The 17796-nt window shown below is 58.5% G+C and overlaps 1 protein-coding gene across 1 annotated transcript in view; it reads left to right on the top strand.

Annotated features, from left to right (window-relative positions):
- The window catches only part of LOC132529114 (cholesterol 24-hydroxylase), a 33483-nt gene extending 23352 nt beyond the window's left edge, over nt 1-10131 (top strand). The window contains exons 9-15 of the mRNA XM_060165385.1: nt 69-131; nt 2195-2267; nt 4789-4873; nt 5532-5642; nt 8836-8924; nt 9702-9768; nt 9961-10131. Of these exons, the coding sequence (XP_060021368.1) occupies nt 69-131; nt 2195-2267; nt 4789-4873; nt 5532-5642; nt 8836-8924; nt 9702-9768; nt 9961-10131 (659 nt within the window). The remainder of the gene's footprint in view (nt 1-68; nt 132-2194; nt 2268-4788; nt 4874-5531; nt 5643-8835; nt 8925-9701; nt 9769-9960) is intronic.
- Nucleotides 10132-17796: the final 7665 nt, after the last annotated feature.

Here is a 17796-nt window from a genome sequence, read left to right as displayed (position 1 = left end):
AGACCAGGATTCTTAGTGTCCCAGGCGGCATCTCCTCCTGGGGCTCTGAGACTCGCCTTGTCTTTCAGCTGAAGAGGGGGCCCAGGACGACGAGATTCTGCTGGACAACTTCGTCACCTTCTTCATTGCTGGTTTGTAGCCACCAAAGGTTCAGAGCTTTGCAGGAGTGAAGGGGACCGTGGATGGCTTAAACCCTGGCTCAGAGATTTTCTTAGACAGTCTGAGCAGAGTTCTGCTGTGGAACTGGGGGGCTGGAGTGAGGGGAGCAGATGCCCTCTCTCTTAGCTTGGCGAGGCCCAGGAGGCTGTCTTCGTGGCCTCCCACCTGCTTCTGGAGCTGGCGATGGTGAGGATTTGTGAAGCTGCCTTTTTGGGCTCAGGAGAGGTTGACCACTTGAATTCAAGTCTCTGCCTCACTCAAAATTTATGCCGAGACCTTCCGTACACTAGCAGCGGAAGATGTGCTAAGCAACCTTATTCATTCGCTCATCAAATATTTCTTGAGCGCTGTCCTTCACCTGGAAAACTTCTCCTCACCCTTCTCAGCAATCCCTTAGGTGTCTCTACCTCACGGAAGCCCTCAGGGATTGCCCAGACTCATCAGGCCCCAGTTAGAAGCTCCCCATGGCGCCCAGAGCTCCTCTCTGCCCACACATCTCACAGTGTTAAGTTGTGTGTTTATCGGTGTAATTTGCTAAGGTCTGTCTCCCCCAGCAGATTGCGTGCTCGGTGAACCAGGGGTTATGTTGTTTTGCTCACCTGTGTATTCCCAGGGCCCAGTGCCGTAGGTACTCATAAAGATTGGATGAGATGAACGAAGACCAGGCACAGGGAAGACAGAGATGAACAAGATGAGGGATACTTCATAGTCTGATTGTGGAGGTGGACAGACAGACAGAATTGCCTTGCTGGGCAGTGGATTTTCAGAGGAGGAAGCCTGCCTCCCCTGTGAGAGGGTCACGAAGGGGGAGGGGTCTGCCATGTGGACGGCGTGGAAGAGGGCCCTCCAGGTGGGGGTCACATTCGCAGATAGCCCAGGAGACCTGGAGCAGTAGGGCTGGAGCAGGACTTCAGGGCACCGTCCTCTGCACGTGATAAAGTGCTTGCCGAATGAAGGCTGGCTGGTCTTCATGCTGTGAGCCAGGGGCCCGAGTCCGGGACGTGGTTCTTCCATAGGCCGGCTCTGTAGCCTGGGCCTCAGTTTCCTCATCTGTAAAATGGGGATGTCCATCCAGCCTTCCAGCTGGGGTTTAATAACTTCCCTCACGTCCTCCTCGCAGCCTACCACAAGCCCTGTGCCCCTACCGCAAGGGGCCGGGGAGAGGACAGCTGTGTCTCTCCTCCCATTGTCCTTTGAGGAAACTGAGTCACTGCTGGCAATGCAGAGCCAGGGCCAGGCTGGGACTTCCGGCCACTTCTGATTCCCCTGCCCGGCCTCCCCTCTGGGGTCCCCTGGCCGTGACTTGCCCACATTCCAGCCCTGGGAGCAGTTGGACCTCCTTCCCAGCACCTACTTGCTGGAAGGTGTAGGCCCTTCTCTTGCATTCGAGCAGCCCCTGGGGCCCCCTGGCTGGCAGTGGTTGCCACCTGTTAAGCTCCCTACCCCTTTAGAGGAGAGTGGTGCAACTCGGCTCCCTCCCTGGCCAACCGAGGTGGGGGTGGGGTTGATGCTATCAACTTGACCAGATCCTGCCGGAACCCAGAATCAGCCCTCTGCACCTGGGAAGTCGGTCCCCGGGACAGGAGATGCACCGTCTCCAGACCTCAGGGGCTGGTGCCCGCAGCTACATGGGCTTTGGGCTTGAAAGCTGTGCTTGACTTGAGTCCTAGCTCTGTTCCTCCTGCTGTGTGACCGAAGAGGGACACATTCCTCTCAGCCTCAGCTTGCTCTTCTGCAAAACGGGGACGAATATCCCTCCAGGCCAGGCAAGGCACAAGGATGGTTGGAGCAAGGGGCTTTTAGGGTGTGAGACAGGATGCATGGGGCGAAGGCCATTTCTTTGACAACATAGGTGGCACCAGGAACGCGGAGGTGGACAGGCGTCTCCCTCGTATCCGTACGTCTGGCTCAGCCAAGGGGGAGAAGTGAGGGCTTGAACTACTGCCAGGGGCTTGGGGTCTCAGAGGCCAGGCAGGCTGGGACAGCGGCAGCCCCGTAGGCTTCGTGGAGCCTCCGCTCTCCTCCTTTCCTGCAGGTCACGAGACCTCTGCCAATCACCTGGCATTCACGGTGATGGAGCTGTCGCGCCAGCCGGAGATCTTGGCGAGGTACGAGGAGGGGAGATGGGGGGCTCCCCTTGATGTTGGTGAAGGGGTTTATCTGATGTCTTGTTCCTAGGGGACCACCTGCTCCCGTCTCCCACGGCTGAGCCCCCTCCAATGTGTCCTGCCTCCCTTCACCCGAGGGTCTTTGCACATGCTGCACCTACTTCTAGAAGCTCCTCTTCCTGCTTTTCTCCTGGAGAATTCCCCCTCGTCCTCCTCCCCCTTCCTCTTCCCCCTCCTCAGAGGCCTTCTTAGACCCCTGAAGCATCCACACTGTTTCCCCTCCTAGCCTCCTCCCAGCTCACAGATGCCTTTTCTCCTGGGACTGTTTGCTTTGAGTCTATTTCAGTCATGAAACCAGAAGCTCCAAGAGGGCAGGGCCGTGGCTCTTTCCCTCCCAAGATGTACTCAGGGCCTGGCCGGGGGCTGGCACTGAGGACTGAACAGAATTCCAAGCAAAGTGCTGAGGGAGCGCTTGTCTGCAGCTGGCAAGACAAAGGAGGGCATCGCTGGGGAGATGGCATTTGAGCTGGGCCATTGGTTTCCTTAAATACAAACAGTGTCCCTCAAGGACTGTGGCACAGATGGGCTGAGCTAAATGTAAGAGCGCTCTGCAAATACCGCCGACAGGCTTGGGGGTGGGACCTCCGTGGACGTGGGGAAGGGTCCATCAGAGCAGCGGTTGTCATCACCAGCAGGAAAGGGCAGACTGAACGATTGCCTGAGAATATAACACCGTTGGCCCTTGAATGACAAGGGTTTGAACCGTGCGGGTCCACTTACACATGGATATTTTCCACTAAACACCTGCTACAGCACCACACGATCCGCAGTTGGTTGAATCCGTGGATGTGGAACCACGGACACGCAGGGCCAACTGTACAGTTATACTCGGATTTTTGACTGTGCGGAGGGTCGGTGCCCCTCACTCCTGTGTTGTGCAAGGGTCAACTGTAGCTTATGGGTGTTTAAAGATACGTAACAGTATTTATTAAAAATTTGGAAAAAAGCAGAAAAGTTAAAATAATGATTATAATGATAAATCCACCTGTGTGCCCCCCACCCAGTGACAGTTCATGATTAATTACTGAATTTTGCCAAGTATATTATCACAACATTGCCCCACAGTTTTGCAACCTCTTCCCAAGTTCTTTTTTTTAATATTGTGTCTATGTGTATATATGTATATCATATATATACCATATATAATATCATATATATAATAAAATGTACCATTTAAACCATGTTCAAGTGTATGGTTCAGTGGCATTAAGTACATTCACACCGTTGTGGACCCATCACCACCATCCTTCACCACCATCCATCCCCAGAGCATTTCAGCATCCCAAACGGAAATTGTCCCCGTTAAACACTAACTCCTCACTCCCTGTCTCCCTCCAGCCCCTGGCAACCACCATTCAACTTCCTGTCTCCAGAAATCTGACTCCTCCCGGGACCTCATATGAGCGGAATCATAGTGTATTTGTCCTTTTTGTTTGGCTTGTTTCACTCAGCATAATGTCCTCAAGGTTCATCCGTGTGGCAGCAAGTGGCAGGATGCCCTTCCCTTTTGAGTCTGAGTGATGTTCCCTTGTATGTATGGACCGCATCTTGTTTATCCATTCATCCATCAGTGGACACTTGGGTTGCTTCCACTTTTTGGCTATTGTGAATAGTGCTGCTGTGAACGTCGGTGTGTAAATATCTATTTGAGACCCATCTACCCAGAAGTGGGATTGCTGCATCACATGGTAGTTCTGTGTTTAACTTTTTTTTTTGCGGTACGCGGGCCTCTCACTGCTGTGGCCTCTCCCGTTGCGGAGCACAGGCTCTGGACGCGCAGGCTCAGCGGCCATGGCTCACGGGCCCAGCTGATCCGCGGCACGTGGGATCTTCCCGGACCGGGGCATGAACCCGTGTCCCCTGCATTAGCAGGCGGACTCTCAACCACTGCGCCACCAGGGAAGCCCTTTTGAGGAGCCTCCATACCATTTTCTATGGCAGCTGCACCACTTTACAGCCCCGCCCGCCGTGCACAAGGGCTCTGATATCTCCACACACTCACCAGCCTTGTTATTTTCTGTCTTTTGACAAAAGACCCCATCATGGGTGGGAAGTGGTCCAGGTCCACCTGTACGGCTGCATATTATTCTAATGGTGCACGTCCTAAGGCTTGTACCTGCATCCCTGCATCGCTCCTTCTGCTGTTTCCAGCTGCTGTGAACCGGGCTGAAATAGGCATCTTTTTGCAAAGACCTTGTTTTGTGGTGGTCTGTTTCCCACAGCCGATTCCGAGCAGCACACACAGCGGGTGAATGTTTTAAGGGCCTGGAACGTAGTTCCCAGCTGCCCGGGCGTCTGCGTTTGGACTGGGAGGTTCTTTCAAGAACGGGGGCTGGGGAGCAGTGTGTGTAGCAGGGAAGCCCCAGGCCTCTCTCTTCACGCTTCCTCCCAGCCCGCCCTTCTTAAAACTAAGGTGGGGCATCTCTCCTTGGAGACGAACTTGTCTTTGTCTGACTGACAGGCTGCAGGCCGAGGTGGACGAGGTCATCGGTTCCAAGAGGCACCTTGACTGCGAGGACCTGGGGAGACTGCAGTACCTGTCCCAGGTGTGGGGATGGGGGAGAAGCTTCTGGGCAGAGGTGGGCGATTCATCGACCAGCCTGCTGCCTCCTTGAACCCTTTAGTACAGGGGTTCTTGAACGTCACTGCACCTGAGAATCCCCTGGGAGGTTAAAAAACTGCCCATGTCCAGGCTGCTCCAGACCAATGATACTGAGTCGCTGGGGGCGGGACCCAGCACGGCTACGGTTTCCCAGGTGATTCCAGTATGGAAACCAGCCCAGTTAGTAAAACCCAGTTAGGCCTGGGTTCCACAAGCGTTAGGCTTCCCAGCTGGGGGCCAGGCTCAGCAGAACCCCCCTCCAACCCCCAGCACAGCACAGGAGGAGGCCTTCCTCGAGCTGCCAGAGTCCTCGGGATGGTGGGAGCCCTGGTTTAGAGGGAGGCCTGGCTCTGGTCTCTGGTCTGGTCTGGTCTCTGGCACTGTGGCTTTGCACAACCCCTCCTCTGGGCCTTGGTTTCTCCTTCTGTCACATGAGGGGTTGGACACGCAGAAGAGGCTAACCTTGCAGGGGTCAGGGACCCAGTTCGGCCGTGGGCGCACATTCAGCTCCGTGAAATGGAGCAGAGGCTCGGGACATGCTTCTGGCACTTTCCATGGGGTCTCCTGATGTCTCTCGTTATCTCCCCGTGTGGTGTCTGCAGGTCCTCAAAGAGTCGCTGAGGCTGTACCCACCAGCGTGGGGCACCTTTCGTCTGTTGGAGGAGGAGACCTTGATCGATGGGATCCGAGTCCCCGGCAACACCCCGCTCCTGGTGCGTGGGGGCCCTGCCTGCCTGCCCCTAGCTGGTCAATTCGGGGCTGTCCGCTGAGGTCAGGGACTCCTCCGAAGTCCGTGGCCCCGTTATCCTCCCTGGCCTCCCCGTGCATTCTTGTTTGAGTCCTACCGTAACCCTGTGATGAATTTTCTCTCCCCACCCCCCTGTCCAGTGTAAGATTACAGCGGATGATTCTAAAAGGGAGCTGCCTCATTTACAGCTGAGGCTGCCGAGGCTCAGAGAGGTTAAGTTACTTTCCTGAGGTCACAGAGCCAGCAAGGGGCAGAATGGGACGTGCCCAGTTCCAGAGCTGGCCCAAATTTGCCCCAGTTCCTTCTCTCTCCACGGCCCCTCCTCCCACTGAGGTTGACTTCCCCCCCCCCCACCCCGTTCTCCTTTACATTTTCTTCCTCTGGCTGTTTCCTCATTCATCCATTCATTCAGGCTCCATTCATGCACAGTGACCTCCCCAAACCCACCACCTGCCCCCAAAACTAGAACGTAACCACCTATGTAGGCATCATTCTCCTGATTCCCCCCAAAAGCTGTCACCCTCCTGGATTTTGTGCTTGCCATTCCCTCGCCTTCATGTGTGCGCACGCCCACACGAGACTATGTCCTAGGACTTGCTTTGTGACTCAGTCCAATGTCTACTAAGATAGTGTAGATTTCCACGTGTGGCTGTAGGCCATCCATTTTCACTGCTGTGTAATATTCTGCCATGTGAGTTGCACTATTGCACATTGATTCCGGGGTCAACAGGCATTTGAGAGGGTCCCAGCTTGTTGCCATTATGAGCACAGCTGCCGCTGTCAGCTTTCCTGTCCTTGTGTCCTGATGCAATGTGCAGATGTGTTTTTTGGGTGTGTGCCCAGGAGTGGGAGGGCTGGGTTGTAGGACAGATGACTGATCAACTTTATAAACTAGGGACAAATTATTTTCCAAAGTGGCTTTGCCAGTTCAGACACTCCCTTGCGGTGTAAGAGAGAGTCTGTTCCTTGTCTGCCTCACCACTTAGTAGGGGCCAATTTCTTATTTTTTGCCAGTTCAGTAAGTGTAAGGGAAGTATTTTGCTGTGGTCTGGATGTGCACTTTCCCGACTACTGGTGAGGTTGGGCAGCCCTACCCTGTTTCTCCTCTTCTGTGAGGTGTTTGTTCATTTCCCTCTCTTGGGTCGTTTGTCTTTTCTTATTATTATGTAGAGTTGTCTTCACGAATTCACATGTTAATCTTTTATCAGGTAGATGTGTTGCAAATGTCATCTCTAGATAGTGGTTTGTTTTTAATGATCTGACGTTCTTAAATTTTTTAGTGGTTAGTTATCTTGTTTTGTCTTGTTTAAGAAATTCTTCCCTGCTTTGAAGTCAGAAGAGTATTCACTTACATTGTCTTCTACCGATTTTACACTTTTGAAAGTTAAGCTCCTATCTATCTGAAAATGATCTTGCGTATGGTGTGAGGTAAGGGTCTGTGTTTGCTGAGGCTACTATCGCAAAGCATCATGGACACAGTAGCTTAAAGAGCAGAAATTTATTTTCCCGTGGTCCTGGAGGCCAGAAGTTCAAGATTTAGGTGTCAGCGTGTTGGTTTCTTCTGAGGCCTCCCTCCTTGGCTTGCAGACAGCTATCTTCTCCCTCCATCTTACCTGGCCTCTTCTCTGTGTGTGTCTGTGTCCTAATCTCCTCTTCTTATAAGAACACCAGTCATACTGGATTAGGGGCCCCGATGACCTCATTTTAACGTAATTACCTCTTTAAAGAGCCTATCTCCAAATACAGTCACATTCTGAAGTTAGGACTTCAACTTATGAATTTTAGGGGGATGCAGTTCAGCCCCAGACAGAACCTATGTTTATTTTTACATAGGAGAAAGACGTGCTCCGGTCCCACCTGTTGAGTCTCCCGTCCCCAGGGCTCTGTCAAGCCCTCTCCAGCACGTATCAAACCTTCATCCATGTGTGCTTCTTTTTTTTTTTTCTTTTTTTTGGCCACACCATGGATTTTAGTTCCAAGACCAGGGATCGAACCTGGGTCCTCGGCAGTGAGAGCGTGGAGTCCTAACCATTGGACCGCCAGGGAATTCCGTATCTGTACTTTTTATTTTTTTTTAAAACATCCTGCACCAATAATACCACCTGCCTTAACGACCATCTCTTCAGAACGCCCTTGCATCTGGCAGGGCGAGGCCCTGGGGCTGACTCTCAACCCACGTGTGCAACTCCGTGGACCTTGAGTGGGCGGACCCAGGCTCTAATCCCGGCCCTGCTCCCCGCTGGCTGGGTCATCTCAGGGAAGACCCTGAACCTCCAGGCCTCACTACCATCCCTGTAAGATGGGATAATGGTACCTGAGCCAACAGGATAATGCACACCACGTGTCTGGCACATAGTAGGTGCCCTTTGCTGACCTTAGACCCCTCCTGGTCTTAGGCTCCCACTCAGCTCCAGGCCCCCCCTCCAGCTCTGGATGCCCTAGACTCTCACACAGAGAACCAGGGGCAGCACGGGCTTGGGGAGACACTTTGTGCGAAGGTCAGCGCGCAGGGCCCAAGTTATGGGGCATGAATGGCCCCTGGGGGCCGGGGCAGGGAGCATCAACTTCAATCAGGAGGCACCAGGTGTGCAGGTGAAAGGCTAGTGGGGGCTCTGCGGCTCCCCCACCCCCACCCCGCTGAAGCAAGCCTTGTGCTGAAGAGAAACTTTGAATAATAACAGCTCTCGGGAATCTAGAGAAAGATGGCCTCGCAGCAGACCTGAGTTTGCATCTCATTTTGGCCGCTTACTTGCCAGGTGACTTCAGGCAAGTCATGAACCTCTGAGCCTCAGTTTCCTCATCTGTAAAATGGGGATAATTGTAGCTCCCCCCATAGGGTGAGGTCAAGCATGGGATGATGTAGCGTGCCCAGCTGGTTGGCAGCACGTTGGGCTGCCCCCTTTCTTCCTCTTAGAGACTTTTCAGGGGCCAGTGGAATTCCGCACTGGTCCAGATGGGCAGGTGGAGAGATGGCCAGGTGGAGAGATGGGTGGGGAGATGTGTGGGTGGGGAGATGGGCCGGTGGAGTAGAGCAGGGGTGGGGAGTGCGGGAGGGGGTACTCTGCTCCAAGTCTCCCCACTGGGTGACTGCAGCAGGTTGGGGAGGTTCGAGGGGACCCATCCTCGGAGCCAGAGACAAGCAGATCTCTGCCCGGCAGTTCAGCACCTATGTCATGGGGCGGATGGACACATACTTTGAGGACCCGCTGACTTTCAACCCAGATCGCTTCAGCCCCAAAGCACCCAAGTAAGTCTCTCTTCAAGCTGTCCACAAGTGGAGACCTGGTGGGAGGTTGGTCCCAGCGGCCTCTGGTCTGAGCTGCCTGTGCTCACTGAGCCCACATAGCCTTCCAGATCACTGCGAGGGACTTGTGAACCCCACTCTACCCGCATTTACAAGGAGGAAATCACGGCTCAGAGAGGCTAGGTAACTTGCACAAGGACGAACAGCCAGGAAGGGGAAGAACCAAGGTTTGAGCCCAGCTCAGACTGGTTTTAAAGTCTGTGCTCATAACCAGTCCCTTATACTGGGAAGGCCTGTGACTTGGGCAAGTGACGGCCTCCCTGCCCCCCCACACCTTGATGCTCCTATCTGAGAAATGGGAATACCAACGGCTCCCTCTAGAGGTGGCTGTGGGGGTGAATGGTTTCAAGTACTGAAGCAGTGGTGGGGAGGAGAGCCAGGCTCAGGGGACAGATGCCTGAGTCCAGACCCAGACTGCCCAGAGCTGGGCATGCGACCGGCTGAATAAGTGAAGTGAGTGACGTAGGACCTCGGGGGTGTTGCTTTGCCTCTCTGAGCCTCAGTTCCTCCATCTCTGAAATGGGAATAATAACAGCTCCTTCCGGAAGGCTCAAAGGAGGATAAAATGAGGCAATGCTGACCCAGAGCTTAGCCGAGTAAGCTGTTGATGTCTTTAGCATGTTCGAAAACCAGCCCTGGCCCAAAGCCGGTCATCACAAGGTTGGCTTTGTCACGACTGTCGCGGGGCTGCCTCCTGACGCCCTCTCTCCCCGCACGCAGGCCGAAGTTCACCTACTTCCCATTCTCCCTGGGACCCCGCTCCTGCATCGGGCAGCAGTTTGCTCAGGTAGGGGGCCAGCGCTGGGGTTTCTGCCCAGAAGTGACTGCGGGGTGACGTCTTGTCCAGGAAGCATTTCAGAGCCCTGCTCTGGGTCCCTGGGCTGGGGGCTGGGGGCTGGGGACCCAGGCACCTGTGGCATTTGCTGTTCATTCCCTCATTCACACCACTGACCCCCCCACCCTGCCCCCGCGCGCACAGATGGAGGTGAAGGTGGTCATGGCCAAGCTGCTGCAGAGGCTGGAGTTCCGGCTGGTGCCCGGGCAGCGATTCCGGCTGCTGGAGCAGGCCACGCTCAAGCCGCTGGACCCCGTGCTCTGCACCCTGCAGCCTCGGGGCTGGCAGCCCGCGCCCCCGCCCCCGCCCTGCTGAGGGGACCCGGGCAGGACCGGATTCCTCCGCCAGGGCCGCGCCCACGCTGTTCCCCCGCCCTCTTCCCCGGGAGCGCCCTCCACACTGGCTCCCAGCGGGCCCTCTGCGCACCGCCACCTGCTTCACAGCCCTGAGAGCTCTCCGTCCCCTGCTAACTCCGCTGCCCTTCCTGGACCAGAGCCTGCCATCTCCCAGCTGCCGCCCAGATGTGCTGTTGTCTCCCCCCACCTCTTTGCACAGGCCACGCCCTCTGCCAGACACCCTAACTCTTGCTCACTCCCTAAAGCCCTCTTCAGGTGTCACCTCCTCCAGGAAGCCCCCTTGCCACCCCCCGGCTGGGCCAGGGGCTCCTCCTCTGTGCTCCCTTGGCCACCTGTGCTACCTCTAGCACCACACTGACCACACTGTATCATGAGTGTCCTTCGATGTGACCGACTGTCCTGCCAGGCTGTGAGTGCCTCAAGGGCAGAGTCTGCGTGTGATTCACCTCTGAGCCCCCTGTGCCCACCCAGGACCTGGCACAGAGTCGATGCTCAATAAATAAATGTGTTGACTGCATGAATGAACTGCCAGACCAGGCCAGGGCGCTCTGGCCTCCATGTTCTCATCTGTAAAATGGGTGCCTTGTTGAGACTGGTCTCCCTAAGGGCTGAGGCAGCTCTGGAAGTTGCCCCTGGAGATGCCCAGACAATGCCACGTCGGGAGAAGACGGCCCAGGTTCCCAGGAGGGCCCCATGGTATGTGCAAGGCCATGCTCCTGGGGGGTGAGGCTGGGACTGTGGGCCGTTTTTTTGTTTTTTTTTTTTTTTGCGGTACACGGGCCTCTCACTGCTGTGGCCTCTCTTGTTGTGGAGCACAGGCTCCGGACGCGCAGGCTCAGCGGCCATAGATCACGGGCCCAGCTGCTCTGCGGCATGTGGCATCTTCCCAGACCGGGGCACGAACCCGTGTCCCCTGCATCGGCAGGCGGACCCTCAATCACTGCGCCACCAGGGAAGCCCTGTGGGCAGGTTTGAGAGCTTGATTTGAGAGGGTCGGGGGCCCTGGAGCCTGTGTGGCCTAGTCTGCTCCCAACAAGGCCACTGACACTCCAGAGGGCCTCACATAGGATGGAGCCCCCAGGATCTCTCTTGCGGGCAGCTTGGTGGAGCTGAGTGTGGACGCCTGGCCTCACACCCCCTGCACCTGTGCACCTGCTGTCACAGGGCTGCCCCTCCTGACCTGGGCAGAGGAGGCTGCTCGGGCCCAGGGGCTGAGACTCTAACCCTCGCGGCGGTGGGTGGGTGAGGAAGCCGTCCCTTCCTCCTCGAGGCTGAGGGGTGGCCAAGGGGCAGGAAGTACTGGACCCACCATGTCCTCTGGGCCTGTCCAAGGGAAAGGGCCTGTTTCTCCTTCAGCACTTGGGAGTTCGTCGTCATGCAGGAAGAGCTGGCCCACTGCCCGGGGTACGTGCGCCGGACAGGTCCCCCCACCATACCTGAGAGGGCACAGCTCCGGACTGGCCCCTGCTGTACGTCAGCTCCTCAGCCCCTGCTGCGGTCTTGAACGACAGCTCCGAGGGGTCTTCCCAGTTAGCAGACGGGGAAACTGAGGCTCAGGGGAGGAAGTGGCATGCTCAGCACAGGTGGGTGTTCTGCCCTAGGGTGGGGCTGCGTTCCCAGCCCAGGCTGGACATGGGGTCCCACGAGAGCAGTCGCATCTGAGCCTCTGGGCAGGGCGTGTGGCCTCTGGGACGCCTCTGCAGCTGCAGGTTCCTTGCCGAGTGAGGGTCCTCCCACTTCCGCAACCCCGGACTGACCTGAGCGCTCGGCTGGGCCCTTATCAAGCTACACTCCACCCTCTCTGTTCCCATCTCCCTGCCTTGGGGGTGGGGTGGGAAGGCCAGAACCTCCTGTGGCTCTGAGAAGGGTGTGTCTGGGCCAGCTGGATCAGGTCAGCTGGGCTGGAAACCTTTCCTTTTAAGCGCCCCCCCCACCCAGGAGACCTCAGTGTGCACAGGGCTGGTACCAACCCCCTGGGGCCCAGGCAAGAGGGATGGGATTAAAACCAAGGTCCTGCAGCCAGACCTCCTGGGGTCAAATCCTACCCCATCTGTCACTGGTTACGGGGCTTCGCCCCCAGGTTCCCCATTTGTAAGGGAGGACAAATAACAGGCCCCGCATCCGAAGGTTTGTGGGAGAATTAAGAACGTTCTACGTGGGTGGTGCTCAGCACAGAGCCTTTCAGCGTCAGTGCTGCACACTCAGCAGCTGTAAACTGTAACTCGCGGTGGCACCTTTATTGCTGTTACGTCCAGAGGAGGAGGCCGGGCAGTGCAGTTCCCAGAAGAGCCACACGGTGGCGCCCCGGCGCAGCTCTCAGAGCTGCGGGTCCGCCGCAGGCAGGGTGGGCGGTGCCTCCCCAACCCTCGGAGGGTCCGGAGGTCCGGAGGGGGAGGGACTCGAGGCGACGCAAGCCCAGCCTCCTGGAGGAGGGGTCAGGGCGAGAGGCGCGGGTGGTCTGGGGCATCCAATGACCACTGGGATGGGAGTAGGGAGGCGGGCATCACGGTCCCTATTTCACAGATGGGGCATTGAGGCACGGCGAGGGTCAGGCAGCTGGTGGGGCGGCAGGGGCACTGCCACGCGGGTGGGGGGGCAGCGATCACTCGGTGCTTCCCCCCCACCCACCTCTCCGGGCGGTGGGCCCGCGTCTGGTGCAGGGATGCCGGCAGACCCGCAGTGGGACGAGCCGGGAGGTCTGGGCTCACCCGGAAGGGGCAGTTTTGGCAAGAAAAGTCCCGCGGTGGAGAAATGCCCAAAGATGAGTATGGCGTCAGGCTGTTTCCTGCTGCCTCACTAGGTCTCTCTGGTCCCCTCTGCCCTGCCGTTCCCTCCCTCAGGACCTCGGGCATTGATGGCCCTTTCCCAGCCCGGCCCCTCATCTGTAAACCTGGACAAGGTGAGGTGGGGCTACAATCTCACTCCGGGCAGGAAACGTCCAGCCTGCACACTCCCCCAAGTCCCCCGATCCCTCAGGTTTGAGCTGCTCTAACCCCTCCCCGGAAGTCACCTCCGGTGCCCTCGGCACCCCCTCCAGGGGTCTGGAGGCTGGTGATGGGGGACCCTCAGGGTGGGGTGGGGAGTGGCCTCAGGAGCCTCGTCTGCTGGTGTGGAGATGAGAAGCTTGGCCCGGCCGTGGTCAGGTGGGAGGTTTTCTTCCTCTGCACTCTGGGTGCTGGGACTGGAGGCTGGCTCTGGGGTTGCCTGGCGGCCCTGCTGGGCCTCAGTGGCGGCCAGCATGGGTGGGCAGAGGGCCACAACTAGTTGCCCTGCTGGGAAGGTTCTGGATGGGGCTCAGCCCCTCCTGGTTGTCTTGGCCGAGTAGGTATGGTGTCCGCTACCCTAGTAGGTCCAGCCAGGCAGACCCCACAAGCACAGTGTGTGTGGGGTTCCCTGGGTGATCACGAGAGGGGATGGCCACCTGGAGGTGACCTCAGGGGAGGGGCGAGAGGGGGCTCAAGCCAGGGGTTCGTTCTGCGTCGCTCCCCCTCTGCATGGACGCTTCTTCCCCTCTGAGGCGAGAATCCCGCATCTTCTGGTGGCTTCCTGATAAGTATGTGGCCCAAAGGGGGGTCTCGAACCCCTAAATGCACGTCTGCCCAGACTTCACCCTGGGCTCCTCCAGACAGCCTTGGGCATCTCTGCCTGGACGTCCAAAAATAACCCCAGCCGGGGGAGGGGGCAGACACTGGGGTATTTCTGGCGGGCGACAGGAGACTTGCAGAGGAGGGACATTTCTCTGAATCAGGGTTGGGATGGGGACAGATGGTCTAGGGCTTTAAAAACACTCATTTCTCCCAGAACATGGCTCTCCCGCACTTTCTTCCCACTGGAGGAAACCGTGGGCACCCTCCTGGTGTTGCCCACCTTAGGCAACCTCTGCTGGTGGGCTAGCCCCAGCCAGCCAGGCCGAGTAGTCACGCCCAGGGCGGGGGGCCTGAGGGTCACGGCAGAGGAGGCCCGGAGCCTCCCACTCTCGGCGGTCCCACAGGCAGCCTCCAGCTGGCCATGCCCAGGCCCCAGGCCTGCCCTGCAGGAGGCTCCATGGACCTCAAGGCGGTGCGGCCGGGTGGGAGGTGGGGAGTCCTGGAGCCTTTCATGCAGGAGCCCGGCCTCCCAGGTGGGGTGTGGAGGGTCCCAGGGCCAATGCCAGGCGGGCAGCGGCAGAGGGCTTGTCTCCCCTCCCCACTCCCGGTCCTTGGGCCCAGCTCCGCTGGTTCAGCTTTTGGGGGACAGAGGGGGGTGATGCAGCCGTGGCAGAGCTCCTGCATCCCCAGCCTGGGGGTAGGGCCCTTCGGGCGGCCCTGGCATCCTGGCTGAGGAGGAATCCGTGATGGTGGCGTTGGCCAGCCCTGGGCCCAGCTGTACTGTGACCCCGGGCCCCTTTCTACAGACAGAGCCCCGAGAGGTGGGGCCTCACTGTCTCTGGGGGGCCTCGGCCCTGCTGTGAGCCCAGGAGCCTGAGGAGGAGGCCAGAGTCTCCCCAGCAGCTCTGCGTCCCCTGGGCCACCCGCCCCTCGCACACACCAAATGACGGCGGCTCCTTGGCCTGCGCCCAGAGGTGAGGGGTTGCCCCAAGGAACCCAGGAGCTGCCCACACCCTCACACCCCAGGGATACCCAGTGCAGTTGACGGGCCTCTCAGGCTTCTTTCTTGGCCGGGAGCCTGGAGGCCACCAGGCAGCCATCAGCTTAGGGTGCCTGGGCTGGGTGGGGGTGCCCCGGGTGTGGGAAACCAGCTCCCAGAGCTGCACTGGAGTGTGTGTGTGTGTGTGTGTGTGTAAGCCCTATGTATGTGTGAGCCCATGGGTACGTGTGTGAGCCCCACAAGTGTGTGTCCATTTGTGTCTCTCCATATATCTCTGTGTGTCTGGGGTCTCCCTGTCTCTGTGTATCTCTGTGTCTCGCATGTGAGGCTGTGCATACGGGTCTCAGCGTCCGTGTCTGCGTGTCTCAGGCTGCATGCGTCTGGGTGTGTGTCTGCCGTGACCTGAGCTGTTAAAGGAGGGTCTGTTTTAAGCTAAGGAGGTGGATACACCTGGTGTTCGGCCCTGGCTGTGCATCGCACACCCCATCCTAACCCCGACAGGTCAGGTGGCCCACCCAAGGCCACACACCCAGGGGACGCAGGTCCATCCAACGGGGACATCCTCTGTCCTTCTTCAAGTCATGGTCACCAAGGCCCCAGGTGAGGCTCCTTGTTTGAAACTTTCCTGCCTCTATTTATGGGGCGGAGAGCCCAGGAAGATGGGGTGTCCAGCAGGGAGGAGGTGCCGGAACCCCTGAGACCCAGCTGGGGTCTGTGTGAATGTGGGGAGAGCAGGTGCCCGCAGGAAGCAGGGCGTCCACCTTGACCCCGCCAGGCTCCCATGCCCTCCCCCTCTGATCAGGCCAGCCTGACCCTCCCTCCCTCCTGGGTCACTTTGCTCCCAGCATCGGTGCTGGTTGGCTGGGCAGTGGGAACTCAGGGGCTGACGGGGGAGCGAGTGGGGTGTGGGAGGTCGCTGAGCGCACGGTCCCCAGACGAGCGGTCACTGCGAGGCTCGTGGTCGTCCTCCCCTGTGAAGTGGGACATGGCTTCCCCTGAGACCGCACGATGTTGGGGAGGGCCCGGGAGGGTCCCCAGCTCAGAGCAGACCCAGGAAATGTGCACCTCCTACCCCCGTTCCCTTCCAAGCACCCCGACTCTGGCCAGCTGCCAAGTTCACAGGAGCAGCCCGCCCGCCCCCTCACCCTATCTCCCGCCACATCCATCCCCGCGGCACCCCAAGCTCTTCCCCGGAGCTTCTCCTCCACCTTGAACCTGACCCTGGGCGTCCAGGTGTCCGGCTGCCCGTCCAGGTGTCAGCCTGCTCCTCCCTGACCGCCTCCGCTCGCCCTGCGCCCTGCCATGCCCTTCCTCCGCTGCCCCCCACGTGCCCGAGAGCCCCCCAGGAGGCTGCGCCCACGTTCCCCCCAGGCCCCGGCAGCCACTGCCCATCACGGATGCCCACCGGGCGGCTGAAATGACATCACACGCTTGTGAGCTAAGACCATGCCAGGTCTCGGTGCCCGTGACAGGGACACGACAGGTGCCCTCGGCTGGGCAGTCAGGGCTGCAGGATAGGCTGGGAGGGGCCCGAGGGCGCAGGTGCACAGGTACCCACCCCCCAAGTCCACACGCACATACATGTTCACACACACACACACATTCCCCTACACTCGTGTACACGCTCCCATGCACGCAGGTGCACACACACACATTGTCACACACACGCTCATGAACACACACGCAGTGAGCTCAGGGGCAGAAGAATCCAGTTGTTTTTTCCTCAATACATGTTCCCACACTAAAGAAAACAGGAAGGGACTTGGGGCCAGGGACAGGAAGAGGAAGTGGCCTGCACACAGGGAGCCGGCTCCAGCTGGGTGGGACTCAGGGGCAGACAGACAGACGGCTGCCGGGTGGGGAGGTGGAGTGTGCCCATAGGGGGTCTACGCCCCGGTGCTGGTCCTGTCTGAGGGCCCCACAGGCGTCACCTCTCACGTATCCAGTTGAGAAACCAAGGCAGGGGTGGCTCATCCCAGTCCCCAGGGAGGGCAGGCGGCGCTGGCCCTGGACCCAGGCTCATCTGATATCACGCTCCCCCAGCCCTGGTCCTGCAGCCCCACCTGGAAGTGGCCACGGTGGAGTCCTCTGCCTGCAAGTCCAGGTGCCTTGGTGGGGCTCTTTCTGCAGCCACGCTGCTCGTCCAGCACTGGGCACACCCGTGGTACCTGGCCTGGCCTCTGGTGGTCTCGGGGGGCACCCTGAGGTGGGTTCCACAGTGTGCTCCTCTGGGGGCCCAGCCCCGGGAGCCCCAGGCACATGCTGCCGGAGATGACACACACATGATGGGGCCATCAGCCCAGCCTGTGAGGCCCCGCGGGACCATGTGTGCCTTATGGCAAGGGCTCTGTGGGGTTCTCCCTGCCCCCAAGCCTGGCCCAGGCCTGGGTGCACGAGGTTCTCATAAATGCTCCACCCATGTGGAGATGGAGGCACAGAGAGGGGCCATGACCTGCCCAAGGACACACAGCGAGACAGGTCTGAACCCTCTCATGCCCTCCCGCTGCAGCTCCAGGGGAAAAGTAAGGTGGAGGCCTGGGCACGTGGGTCCCACCTGGTTCCAGCCCCTCAGTAGAGAGACAGCTGCCACCTGTGGTGCTCCGGCTGCGGCGTTATCTCGTTAGTCCTCCAGACCCAGTGGGAGAGACTCCTCCCCACTCTGCAGGTAGGGGGCGCCCAGAAGAGCTGCTTCTCTCCTTGCTGACCTGCCTCCTTTCTTTCCTGCGTGCCCTCCCAAGGCACAGGGCAGCTAGGTTTCCACTCACTCCTAGAATCCCAGTCCTGGGATCACATCTAGCTGGTGCAGAAGGAGGGGGAGGATTTCTGGGTGGCAGTGGCTGGGGGTTTAGGGCTCCAGAGACAGATCCAGTCCTTCTTTGTCTTTTTCTCACTTAAAATAAAAATCTCAGTTAGGAGAGACCCAGGATGACCAGCAGTCCTTGTTTGCCTGAGCCTGAGGGTTCCCAGGATGCATGAGGACTTTCAGGGCTAAAACAGGGAAATGTCCAGGGAAACCAGGACAAGTCACTCTAAAGGG

This window comes from Lagenorhynchus albirostris, chromosome 1, assembly GCF_949774975.1.
Source record: "Lagenorhynchus albirostris chromosome 1, mLagAlb1.1, whole genome shotgun sequence".
Lineage (NCBI taxonomy): Eukaryota > Metazoa > Chordata > Mammalia > Artiodactyla > Delphinidae > Lagenorhynchus > Lagenorhynchus albirostris.
This window is presented reverse-complemented; position numbering and strand designations above follow the sequence as displayed.